The sequence below is a fragment of the Kryptolebias marmoratus genome, linkage group LG13, assembly GCF_001649575.2.
Source record: "Kryptolebias marmoratus isolate JLee-2015 linkage group LG13, ASM164957v2, whole genome shotgun sequence".
NCBI classification, from domain to species: Eukaryota; Metazoa; Chordata; class Actinopteri; order Cyprinodontiformes; family Rivulidae; genus Kryptolebias; species Kryptolebias marmoratus.
This window is the reverse complement of record NC_051442.1, coordinates 95,422-108,905: the sequence shown is the minus strand read 5'-3', so window position 1 is coordinate 108,905 and position 13,484 is coordinate 95,422. Positions and strand designations below refer to the sequence as shown.

Below are 13,484 nucleotides of genomic sequence, written 5' to 3'. Positions count from 1 at the left end.
ATAAGAATCCAGGGAAATAAACTGTAGTCTGGTGAACAAAACTTTCTTGCCAGACCAATGTTTTATAAAACATTTATATGCTTTCCTTTCTTACTTAGTCAAATAAAGTCTCCATTTTCTGTGAACTCATTTCTAAAGTGTTAAAGCTGTATGTAAAATAGGAGTAAAACCATATACAAATCATAACAACAAAAATAAAAACTGAAGTCTTGTATGTATGTATTTATTATACACTATATTGCCAAAAGTATTTGCTTGTCTCTCTTCACACACATATGAATTTGAGCGACATCCAATTCTCAACCCATAGGGCTTAATTTGGTGTTGGCCCACTTTTTGCAGCTATAAGAGCTTCAACTCTTCTGGAAAAGCTTTCCTCAGGTTTAGAAGTGTTTATGTGAATTTCTGACCGTTCTTTCAGAAGTTCATTTGTGAGGTCACACACTGATGTTGGACAGAATGCCTGGATCACAGTCTCTGCTTCAATTCATTCCAAAGATATTCTGTCGGGTTGAGGTCAGGACTCTGCAGGCCAGTCAAGTTTTTCCACACCAAACTTGCTCATCCATGTCTTTATGGACCTTGCTTTGTGCTCTGGTGCACAATCATGTTGGAACAGGAAGGGGCCGTCTCCAAACTGTTCCCACAAAGTTGGGAGCATGAAATTGTCCAAAATGTCTTAGTATGCTAAAGCATAAAAAGTTCCGTTCACTGGAACTCAACTCAAGGTATCTGTAGCTGTCCTTAACATCTGCACTGTTGCCTTCAGGTAGATCATTGTCTTCAGTTGTGATCACTTTGGTTTATCCTGGATACCATTCAACTGCATTTATCCAGTCAGACTGACAAACCAATGACATTCCTGCACATCCTGGTGAGGTAAATCAGCATGTCGATGTCTCGCTCACTTTTGGCACACAGCTTAATGTCATCGATGTAGGGGAGGTGACTGATGACTGTTCCACTTTGGAACCGGTATCCACAGCCACTCTTTGCAATCATCTGGCGGAAGGGGCTCAGGCCCATACAGAGCAGGAGTGGAGACAGAGCATCACTTTGGCTCAGCCACCAACCAGACTAAAAAGGTTCACATCAAATGCTTGGGAATTATAACATTCTGATGATAAATGGGCTGGTGAAAGAAACTATTCATGACTGAGGACAGAAAGCTTAACACTTAAAATGCTTTTATACAAGCAAGCTCAAAGAAGGGGGCTATACTGTAAGGATGGGAGAACAATGGAAATGTCAAAGCACAACGTTCAGACTGACTGAGAAACAACTTTGAACCAAGTGTTCCAACATTTACAAGAGAAACCTGCTATAACACCTAAAGATTGAAGAGGTAAAAGATATTATGACAAGGGGGACCCAGGATGACAACTCTCACCCTCACCTAACCTCCCAGGCCTTTGGTAGATGACCTAAGCTTCAAGTGAAGTGAAGAAGGGCAAACTGCCCATATGCCAAAGCAAGGAGAAACAAAGGGCAGTTCAGAGTCTAGAATATAAACTGAATGAGACTCCATAAACTGTGTCCCTGCAAGGCAATGGGGCATAGATATAAGACCATTCTATTCATCTTACCATGAACTAACACAGAACATTTATATCCATGACTCAAACTGAGGATTCAACACAATACTTATCAAACTGAAACACAATAAAATCTACATTGTTACACAGAACAACTTTAACAACAATTTAAATTATTTGCTCAACAAGTTAACCAGAAAAACTAGTTAAACTTTTCTTTAGTTTCTTCCCAAAGAAGTGCACTTCATTCACATCTCATTAAGATTACTAATAAACACCCACGGGGGTAATTTATGCTCTCAATATTTACCAGAAACATTCAGTAAGGGTTTGAATATTTAATGCTCTTAAATGACTTCTCCAGAGACTTGGTCTCAGGTGAGATTTCTTTTTGTTACACCAAGACTGATTTACCAAACTGAAAAACAATATTTCCATAACAACAAGGACTCCTCATCATTTGGAAAGTTTAGAAGAACTCTAAGTTTTACTTCTAACCTTTTGCAAATTAGATATTTATTGGGCTTTTAGTATCCAGATAAAAAATAAAAGATAATCTAAATTATTATTTATAATTTTATAGTAATCTATAATGACATTTTAAATGGTAAATGGTCTGCACTTGTATAGTGGTTTATTTAATCCAAGGAACTCAAAGCGCTTTACACTACAATCAGTCATTCACCCATTCACAAACTGATGGTGTAAGCTACATTCTAGCCACAGCTAAATGAAAAAACAAATAATATATATTTTTTATATTGCACTGACAACTGAAGGTATGACTTTACAGTGTACAATGTTTTAAGTTTTGAAGAAATCCACCAGGATGCTCTTGAATACGTCCCTAAACTGATCTTTGTGCTTTGATCTTGTATATTGTCTCTTCTTGAACAGTACTTTCTGGTTTCTTAGTGTTTTTTTAAAAGCACCACTTTTAAAAGCATCTTAAAAATCAGTTTTGTTTTTCTTACCAAAACCTGTTTGTATGTGGACTCCCTTTTTTTTTTTAATATTAGAATTTCTTTAGAATGGTCCTAAAAGTCAGTAAAATTACAGATAACACTGTGGCATTGGTTCCTGCTCAGATTTCTGAGGGTTCCACCACAGCAGTTAAGTCAGGTTGAGGTTCTGGTCCATTGCAGCACCTTTTCTTTTTGAGCCGTTCTGTTGTAGATTAGCGGGCCTGTTTGGGATCATTGTCCTGTTTGGTCCAAGCTTCAGCTGTCGGACAGATGGCCTCACATCTGCCAGGTGCCCAGGTCCTGTGGATGCAAAACAAGCCTAAATCTGCAACCCTCCACCACCGTGACTGGCAGTTGGTACAAGGTGTTTATGTTGGCTTGCTTTGTTCGCTTTTCTCCAAACATGCTGGTGTATTATGGATAAACATTTCTCATCTGTTCAAAGAATATTGTCTCAGAAGTCTAGAGATTAATTTAATTAAAGCTTTCCAAACCTAAGTTGTGTTGTCATATTATTTTTGGAGAGAAGTGGAATGCTCTTGGAAAACCAAAATAATGTAGTATTTCTTCATCCTAAAATTGAAAGTTTACTTGTTATTCATGCAACTACAGGTGCAGTAACAAAACCTCTTATTTACAATTCTTGGTGAAAACCAGAAGATTAACTTTAGCTAAATGTAAACATTTCAGACATTGAGTTCTGAAGTTTTCTTCAACTTCTGTGAAGTAGTTTTAACTTCATACACTTTGCCATACTTCATGTCTACAGAGATATTCATAACACCTTGCTCATTAAGCTTTATGATGTCAACTAGAGGCATCAGTTATGGCAACCTAACTGCAAGAGAACATTAGAGAGTAGTGTTTGAATACTTAATGTGTCCAAATGAGCTATCAGGAGACAATGTACGATGTGGGTTCTGTCCTTCACACAGGGGCTTTATCAAACTAAAAACATTTTTGTCATAACAGCAATAAAGGTCATCATCAGGAAAACTAAAAAGAACTTCCAAGTTTACATAATACTTTGTTTCCTTCTTTGGCTTGAAACATTCATTATTACCAAAAAAATAAATAAATGAGTAAAATCTGAATTTACAAAGCCCATTTTTGTTACATTAATAAAATATAAACTAAAGGTAAACTTGAGAAAGGTATGGTTGTAATCAGAAGACATTGAAATATGAAGTGTCTTTAAAAAACTTGGCATTTGCTTTTTCCTAGACGGTAGTGACAGTAATATACCTGGGTTCTCAAACATTACAGTATTAGAACAGAACTGTCACATCACTTTGTATTCTACTTTTCATTTTATTGATTTCATTGTCATTTAATCTGAAACTGTTGAAAATCATCTATATAACAACTTGACACAAGATTCATAAATTTAGTCACCTCATTATTCCTTCAATAGTGGTTTGTTTTAAGACTTCAGTTTTCTTGTGGTTTCCAGTGGTTCTCAGACTTTTATAACAGGTACCACTGCAGAAAACACTGACCTTTCCAAGTACCACAATTACATGTATATGTAACTTCAATTAGCAAACTGGCCTAATCTGTTACAGCATTTGTCTCATCTAACTGGATGAAAATATAGTTACTGTTTTTCTTGAACTGTCTCAACCACTTTTGAACATCTACTGGTATACAGTCCATGTTCCAAGAGCCAGCTTTGGTAAGCTCGGGTCAGAGCATCAAGGCCTCTGCCTGAGGCTGCCACCCATCCCCTGTGGGCCCTCCTGCAGGTGGTGAGACCACAGGAAGCTGAACCCATGTAACTGAGATGAGCCCGATCGGGCCCCATGTTGTGTAATCCTCTTCCTCTTCAAGGAAGAGGAAGAGGATTACACAACACATGAGTACTTTGGTAAACAAGTAACCTGTCATGTGAGCCGGTTACCAGGCCAAAGCTCATAAATCATATGTGAGGACAATGAAACACTGCAGACCAGCTCTGTCCACACAGAAGCCAGTATCGACTCAAACCTGCCAGCTACCTGCACAGGTGAAGAGTCGTTGTCTGGGGTCTTTTTTATTGCTATTTTTGTATTACAATTGATGTATGTTATCTGAGAATATCTAAGAATATTAAACTGGATTTATAATTTCCTAGGTTCTTATTTTACATATTTATTTTACATCTACCACCATCTTCTGCTATGTCAAATGTATCTTTTTCTTACTCTAACAGCACTGTAGGATTGCAGTATCAGACTGTATTGGAAAGAGCAATACTGTCTTGTGTGTGTACAGTTCCAGCATGTGTGTTTCTCTTCATTAATGGCACCATGTTGTTCACTCTGAGGAGCAAACCTGTGTTTCGTGAAACCTGCCGTTATGTTCTTCTGTATAACCTTCTTCTTGCAGACACCACACAGCTGGTGTTGACCCAGGTTCTTTTCCTTCTTGCTATCTGTAGAGTCAGACTAACATATCCTGTATGTGGTACACTCACTACACTTGCCAATCTTACAGCAGGTATTTCTCCCCTCACTTTGGTTGTGATGTCTCTGGAGAGATATGTAGCTGTGTGCTACCCACTGAGGCACGCTATGATTGTCACCATCAGAAACACAGCACTGGCTATCATTGCAAGCTGGGCTGTTTCTTCACTAAATAATTTCACTCGGGGTCTGTTTTTGCTACAGTTTTCTCTCGAAAGCCTGGGTACTTCACTGATGAATGACTATTGCACTGACATTGCTTGGTTTCCAGATTCTTTGCGTGAAACATACGACAAAGCCTACACTGTCTTTTTGAGTGTTACAGCTGGTCTGGCAGTAATTTCCTCCTATACTGGAGTTGTACTAGCAGCCAGATCAGCTTCTACAGACAAAGTATCGGCTCTTAAAGCTCGTAAGACACTGCTGTTGCATCTGGTGCAGCTGGGCCTCAGTCTGTCCTCAACCATTTACTACCCACTCCTCTTAGCTCTTGCAAGAACCGTAACAAGGATAGTATTTGTGTGGGTCCAGAATGTTTTTTATGTGATTATCATCATCTTACCCAGATGTCTGACTTCACTCATTTATGGTGTCAGAGATCAGACTATCAGACCTGTTCTGCTGTACCATCTATGTGGTCGAAGGAAACTCTCAGTTGAACCAGGTCCTGGCTGACAAGTTGGGCTTTGGTTGATGTTTTCATGATTCAGCATATTTAGCTGCATCGTCTGAGTATGAAGGAGGCCTCTAAGTATCTGTCAAAGCAGCATATATTAGTCTTTGAAATTATCTGAATGTTGGTAAAATATTTCTGACAACCATAAACATACCTTTGAAAATATATGCAATTTAGTTTACAAATGTAAATTTAGTTTACATTTTTTCACTGAATTTACTTGGAGACAGTGTGTCAAAGTAATGATGAAATCTCAGTAAAAAGGAGCTTGAAATAAATTTTATAGAACTTGTTAGCTTACTTTAAAAGATTGTCCTACTTTATCGTTTAAAAGAGACTAATCTGTATCTGTTTGGCCAGTTAATACATGGACTTGTCTGCCTATTGCATATATAATAAAGATGGTTAGTGCTCGGAAAAAAAGGCTAGATTTTTTCATTCATTCCTTTTAAATGCAACAGAGAACTCTCATTGTTTGATGTGGAGGAAGAAATAAAATATAATATAGTCTATAAACTGCCAAGATTATTGGCCACAAATGGTCATAGCTAGCCCACATGGATAAATCTTTTGTCAATGTTAAAATTATTTATATAGCACATTTAGAAAAAACAAAAGTGACCAAAGTGCTTCACAAGCAGGTTAAACACAAATAGGAAAAAGTGTCAATAAATAAATTCAGTAAAAACACATAAAATACAAGAAGTACAATAAAATAAGATAAAAACCAACTAAAATAGAGAACATCACAACCTAAAAGATCTGATGGAAGTCTAAATGAACTTGAGTTAGAAGTCAGTTTAAAAATGTCAGTTTTCAGGTGGGATTTAAAAGACTGTATAGACTGCAGTACGAATGTCAGAGGCTGTGTAGTCAGTCAGTGTAAACTCAAAGATTATTTTAAAATGGTCAGATAGCACAGGATTGTGAGTATATATTGTTAAGTGCTTACTCTCTGTGCAATAAGTCAGAATCAGATCAAGAGTCTGATGAAGAGAATGAGGAGGTTTGTGTACATTTTGGGTATAACCATTTGACTATTATTGTTAGTCTATGTTTAAGCTATCACTTTTAACATCTATGTGAATATCGAAACTTCCACAATTATGACTTTATCAGTATTCAATGATAAGTCAGACAGAAAAAAAAAGAGAATATAGACAAAAACTGAGAATAAGGGCCTGGGGTCATGGCTGCTCAGGGTCTGATGGAGGACTGCTAACAGGAGCTACTCTCAGTGGCTCCATGCTGCTGAAAGGGACCTGGCTTCCCTTATCAGAGCCTCCAATTCAGACAGCCTCTCATCCAAAGCTACCATAAGACTACATTTATAACACATACCATTATCACTAAGGGAGGCAGAGGAATAGTTAAACATCTGACACACAGAGCAAGTGAGAACAGAAGAAGCCGGAAGAGAACCAGAAGCCATGCTAAGCTAATGCTATCTAGAGCTAGCAGACCCTAAATACACCAATAAAAAAGAAGAAGTGTTGAAAAACAAAAGGTGTCATTAAAAAGTACACATTCTCAATGCACGTCAACAATTGTAATAAAATTCAATCAACATCCATCCATTTTCTTCTGCTTATTCGGCGTTGGGTCGCAGAGGCAGCAGCCTAAGCAGACAGGCCCAGACTTCCCTCTCCTCAGCCACTTGGGCCAACTCCTGTGGGGGAATCCAAAGGCGTTCCCAGGCCAGCCAAGAAACATAGTTCCTCCATCGTGTCCTGGGTCTTCCTGTGAGTCTCCTCCTGGTGGGACGTACCCAGAACACCTCACCAGGGAGGCGTCCAGGAGCCATCCTAACCAGATGCCCGAGCCACCTCAGCTGGCTTCTCTCGATGTGGAGGAGCAGCGGCTCTACTCTGAGTCCCTCCCGGATGACCGAGCTTCTCACCCTATCTCTAAAGGAGAGCCCAGACACCCTGTGGAGAAAACTCATTTCGGCCGCTTGTATTCACGATCTCATTCTTTCAGTCCCTGCCCAAAGCTCGTGACCATAGATGAGGGTAGGAACGTAGATCGACCGGTAAATTAAGAGCTTTGCCTTTTAGCTCAGCTCTCTTTTCACCACAACAGATTGGTACAGCGCCCAAATTACTGCAGATGGAGCACCAATCCGCCTATCAATCTCCTGCTCCCATTTTCCTTTATTCGTACAAGACCCTGAGATATTTAAACTCCTCCACTTGGGGCAGGACTTGTTCCCCGAACTGGAGAAGGTACTCTACCCTGGCCAGTGGCTGCTTTGTTTCCCAGATGTATAACTGATCACAATCTTCCTGGCACTTAACAGCATACACAATATTACTCTTTTTATGCCAGGGGATCGTGTCTTTGTGATGATCCAGTTTTTGCTGTAGTGTATTTTGGGGTTTGAAAGCCACTGGGACATAAAGTTTCAAAGAAAAAAAATGTCTCAGTTTCTCTGAAACTGTCGCAACATATGGAATGACCACTGGGATTAATCTGGGTTTGGGTTCTGCTTTTTATCCTGCCACAGACTGGAGACACAAGAGAGGTGAAGAAGAGAGCAAGATGAGTGAGAAAGATGAGTAGACTGGATGGAGACAAGTGTCAGAGAGGGGGGATGGGGTGTGACAGAAGGAAAGCTGCAGGAGTGAAAGGGAAGGTTTGCAAAATGGGATTATTGGGGGGCTTTCTTTCTGACTTACTCCAGGATCTTGGTTGTTTCATCCTGTATAGTGGCTCTGATGCACTAGTCCTCTGCCTCCCTCCTTTCTTTTAGTGTACAGTCTCAGGGTGCTGGACTTAGGGTGAAACCTTCTGTTCATTGCGATTTTTCGTGTCTTGATGTCAGTGGCTTCTATCTCCTGCGTTGGCCAGGTTATCATACCAGCAGGGTATTTGATGACTGCCACCGTATATGTGTTGATGGCTTGGACTTTGTTCTTACCATTCAGCTGGCTCTTCATGACCTGCCTTACTCCCCATGGGTATTTGGTTGGGGCTGACTTCCTTGCGGTCTCATCCTGGCTGCCATTAGTCTGTAGTATTCCAAGGTACTTGTAGCTAACCTGGAGATCTTCCGGTAGTTCAACCCCTTCAGTTGTGATCACCTTGCCTCTCTTAGACACCATTTGGCTGCACTTATCAAGTCAGAATGACATACCAATGTCCTTGCTGTATATCCTGGTGAGGTGGATCAGTGAGTCGACGTCTTGCTCACTTTTGGCATACAGTTACCAATCACCTCCTCTACATGGAGGACATGGTATGCAGGCACCTCATGTACATGGATAACTGGTGACTGGTGTCCAAAGTGATATCCAAAATGGAACAGGTATTCACTTTGGAACTCTTTGCAGTTCTCTGGTTGAGGGGGTTCAGGCCCATGCAGAATAGGAGTGGGGACAAAGCATCGCCTTGGTATAGGCCACATTTGATGCTGGCTTGTGCAGTTGGATTTGAATTGGCCTCTAGAGTTCTCAATGAAGGCTCTTAGTGTCCTGTTGATATTGTAGGGTTTCAAGCACTCCAGTATCCATATGTAGGACATCGAGTCATAGGCTGTAGTCAATCCAGGCAGCGCATACATTTGTATGTCTGGTCTTACAGTCTCCAACTACGGTTCTGTCAACCAGGGGCTGTTGCTTGGTTCCCCTGGTCTCAATTCCCTTCTGTGCCTCACTAAGGTACTGACTATTTATCTTAGCTGCTATGATGTCTGACAGTAGCTTCTAAGTTGTACAGAGGCAGGTAATTGGCCGGTAGTTGGATGTAAATGCCCCTTTCTGGAGGTCTTCCATGATCAATACTGTCCAGCCTTGGGTCAACCACTCAGGGTGTGTCCCTTCCATTAGTAGCTGGTTCAGTTGTCCTGCTAGGCGTTCATGGAGAGCAGTCAGTTTGGCCAGGTTAATATACCAGCAGGGTATTTGATGACTGGCACCGCATGTGTGGATGACTTGGACTTTGTTCTTGCCATTCAAAAAAACTTTTTTAAAAAACAACTGGCCAACTGTTATACGTCTGGAGACGCAGACTTCAACTCTTATTGTAGTTTTTTCAAAAAGTTGATAGATTATTGTTTCTTACTGTGGTTATTTCCTAGACATTTTAATGACACCTGTTACTTAATAAACTATTCTCAAAGGTGCTGACACCTCAGAGGAGGGCTGAGTGCATAGACAAATAACATAAATATTATGAGAAGGGACTTTAACCATTCAGACCAATCATGGCAACAAAAACATGGAGGGAGGGTAGTATTCCTTTTACAATACAGCTCTGTACTATCTATGTTGTCAAGAGTTAAATGCTGTGGTGGGTAGAGCAATATATCATTCATTCACATTACAAAACAAACTCTGTAGCTACCTCAGCTGTCAAGACTTAAATGCTGTGATTGTTAAAGAAAATATTATGTTTTTGTGTTTCACTTTTTGAATTCAGATGTTATGTTCTGTTTAATATGTAATTTACAAATCAAGCTCAGATGAACACCACACTTCAGCAGCAACGTCGGGGGCTCCATTGGTTAGTGTTATCCGCCATCGTGACAACGCTGCTATGCTGTGTGTTTCTTCTCATTAATGTCACCATGTTATACACTTTGAGGAGTAAAGCTGTGTTTAAGGAGACTTCTCGTTATTTTCTTCTGTTTAACCTTCTTTTAGCAGATACTATGCAGCTGGCTCACAGTCAGTCGATGTTTCTACTGTCTGTTTGTGGAGTAACACTGCTGTATCCTGTGTGTTCTACTCTGATAATACTTTACTCGCTTCCAGAAAGATTCTCTCCAATCACTCTGGTGATTATGTGTCTAGAAAGATATGTGGCAGTGTGTTATCCGTTAAGACACAGTGCCATCATCACCATTAGAAACACAAGGATGGTTATTTGTGTTGTTTGGACTTTCAGTTCACTAAATGCTATTATTCAACTAATTATAATGTTCAAGTTTACGTTTCTTGACCTGCAGCTCACACAGATGACAGACTATTGTGGAAAAGATAGTGTCTTTGTTGACCCGGTATCTGAACTTTATGACAAAGTGTCTAGATATTTTCTGTTTGCATTAGGAGGTGTGACAGTCATTTTCTCCTATACTGGTATCATTGTAGCAGCTCGCTCAGCCTCTACAAACAAAGCTTCAGCCAATAAGGCTCGTAGGACGCTGCTGCTGCATCTGCTGCAGATGGGCCTAACTATGTCCTCAACTATACACAACTCATTGCTCATAGTTATCTTCCAAAATCTTAGCAGAACTGTAGCTGTGCACATGCAGAATTTTCTCTACATTTGTTTAATTGTTCTTCCTAAATGTCTGAGCTGCCTCATCTATGGTCTCAGAGACCAGACTATCAGTCATGTCATCATGTTCAGGTTCAGCTGTCAGTGTAGACGCTCGACTTTAATCTCTGTTGTCCCAGCTAGGAACCAAGAGAATCTCACTTCATAGATTAGAGTTAACTTTAATATTTAAAATGCAATAAGCTTGTAAAAAATACAGCAAATAGGAATTTTAATTATTAAAAACAAACAAAAAAACCAAACATACTTGCTGACTTATTTTATTTCTTTTGTGAGTCCCACTGTACACTGACCAGCCATATCATTAAGACCACTGACAAGTGAAGAGAAAAGGCCTATAGACATTTAAATTTTTACTTATTATTAGATGGTTGGCTTAAGTGTTAGGACATAAACTAATAAATAATGTTTACTGAACACGCATAAATTATTTCCTGTGGTTAGACCTAACCTGATGTGAATACAGACTGTAAAAACATTCATTCTTATACTTTCATTATTGAAATTAACAACACCTGCTGCTGCTATAAATAGAGGAATTTCTTTTAGATCAGTAAATATAAGATTAGACTCATATGTAAGTAAAACACTTCTGTGTTCTTTCAGTTTAAGAGTTGGACAGATATTCTGTACTACTAAGTCAAATATTTAAATGTGATTATAAATTTTTAAGCATGTATTTAACTGATCAAAATGTATAATTGCAGATGCAAATGTTTTTGTTGTGTAGAAAACTGTAAACTTCACTGTCATTTTTGTGTTTTGTAAATTATATTTTTTCTTTATGTGTTTTGTACTCTGAACTGCCACCAACATTGTTGTGAGAAAAAGAAAAAAAATCTAAACTGTTAGAAATTCAAATAACATTTAAATGAAGACAAGAAACTTATTTTAAAAGTTATAGTCTGCTTTGTTGTGCAGTTTGCCTCATAAATCTCTAATGATTCTCCAAACAGTGTCTAAAAACACAGACTTATCACTAATAAAAGTTAGTATCCTGTGTCTAAAGCTTCTAGAATTCCTCAACTTAATATGGCAGCAGCGAAAAACAAGGACCTACCCCATTTTCAAAGGTTTACCCACAATGTGAGTAAAACTATTATCCCTACAACTAATGAAAAAGAAAGTAAAGGTTATTCCTTAAATTTGAAGTAATGATGATTTTTCAAACCTGAGGTCTGTAAAATCTGAGCTGTAGCACTCAGAGAAAAGGCCTCTTTAAGATCTGAACAATTATCAGATCTAAAAATATCGTATGTCAATCCAAAACCAGGATAAAAGATGAGAGTTGGAACTGTGACATTTAAAACAAAAAAAACAGGAGAGCTAGAATAGAGTGGTTGATTGAACTGTGTCTCTGTTGGGGCAACTGTTAGCATAGCCGTCCCCACATGTGGGAGGTCTGGGTTTGATCCCTGGTCAGGCAGTCAAATTAGTGTCATTATAACTGTTATATTTAAACCAAAACACTTATATTTTTTTAAAATAGCAACAGTAATGTTTCTATAATATTTAAGATCTTGTTTAATCATTTTAATAGCTCATAATTTCTGTTTATAGACACCACAACAAATGTTCAGGAATATTTTTGTTTGATTTAGTGGAGTTATTTATTGGACATAAATGCTTCATTAGAAAACACCATATTGTGTACTTTGACTAAGGGCATGGACACAGTTTACTCCTCTTTACATTAAAACCTTTGGGAAGTGACCAACACACAGAAAAAGGCTCTAAAATGTGTTGTGCGAGAGGTCATATGACTAAGTGTGAAAGAAATTTCAGTGAAAAGATTTTTTTTTCTTTAATCCCTGTATTCTGTAAACATCTGACTAGAAGAGGCTCTTTTTTTAGCCTTGATCTGCATAACGATGAAAAATGTAATTTAATTTACAATAATTGGTGATTTTCTTTTTGATAATTTTTGTCAACCTTTGAGCAAGCAAGCAAGCGCCGTTGTTGTAACACCACCACTGATTGGACAAGAGTTCCCATTTATCTGCCGAGGCTTCTGATTGGTCGGTGTTCGGGCATGACAATGAGTCGTTTTCTAGGCGGTGGAGGGTCAGATGACAGAATGTCAGAGAAAAGAATGGACAAAAAGAGGAAAGCTGGCCATCTTGGATTTGTTACATTGCGTGTTAAATAAAGGTTAATTTTCTTAATGTTTTGTTTTGTGATTTATTTAATAGCTCTTTGCAGATTTGGTAGGTAGGTAGGTAGGTACATTTATTTATATAGCACTCTTCAGCACAAGGCGACTCAAAGTGCTTTACAATACAAGAACAAAATTACAGACAAAGTTACAGAACATGAAACACAAAAGCTAAACAAGATAAACTAAACTAAGTGTACAGTTTGGATAAGTAATCTAAAACATGAGAATGCTAAACTAATGATACCGAGCTTTATAAATGGTACCAGACCCTCTATATGGCCGACATAACAATTACTAACTAAGGTCTAAACATAACTAAACTAAGGTACTAACATTACCAAGGCCCGCTAAACAGCCAACATGAGAGATGCTAAGATAAACTAAACATGACTAAACTAAACTAAGGTACGAACTCTAACTAACAGT

The 13,484-nt window shown here is 38.7% G+C and overlaps 1 protein-coding gene and 1 pseudogene across 1 annotated transcript; both read left to right on the top strand.

Moving 5' to 3' along the window:
* The first annotated feature begins 4,568 nt into the window (after positions 1-4,568).
* On the top strand, positions 4,569-5,723 carry LOC108251090 (odorant receptor 131-2-like). The gene has a single exon (XM_017441258.3). It carries the CDS (start codon positions 4,660-4,662, stop codon positions 5,617-5,619), a length of 960 nt encoding a protein of 319 aa, XP_017296747.1. The 5' UTR covers positions 4,569-4,659; the 3' UTR covers positions 5,620-5,723.
* A 4,335-nt stretch (positions 5,724-10,058) lies between these two features.
* LOC108251081 lies at positions 10,059-11,048 on the top strand (annotated as a pseudogene).
* The last annotated feature ends 2,436 nt before the right edge of the window (positions 11,049-13,484 follow it).

What these genes read in the sequence shown, in the direction of transcription:
- LOC108251090 (XM_017441258.3), top strand. Translation starts at nt 4,660, where the DNA reads ATGTCAAATGTATCTTTTTCTTACTCTAACAGCACTGTAGGATTGCAG.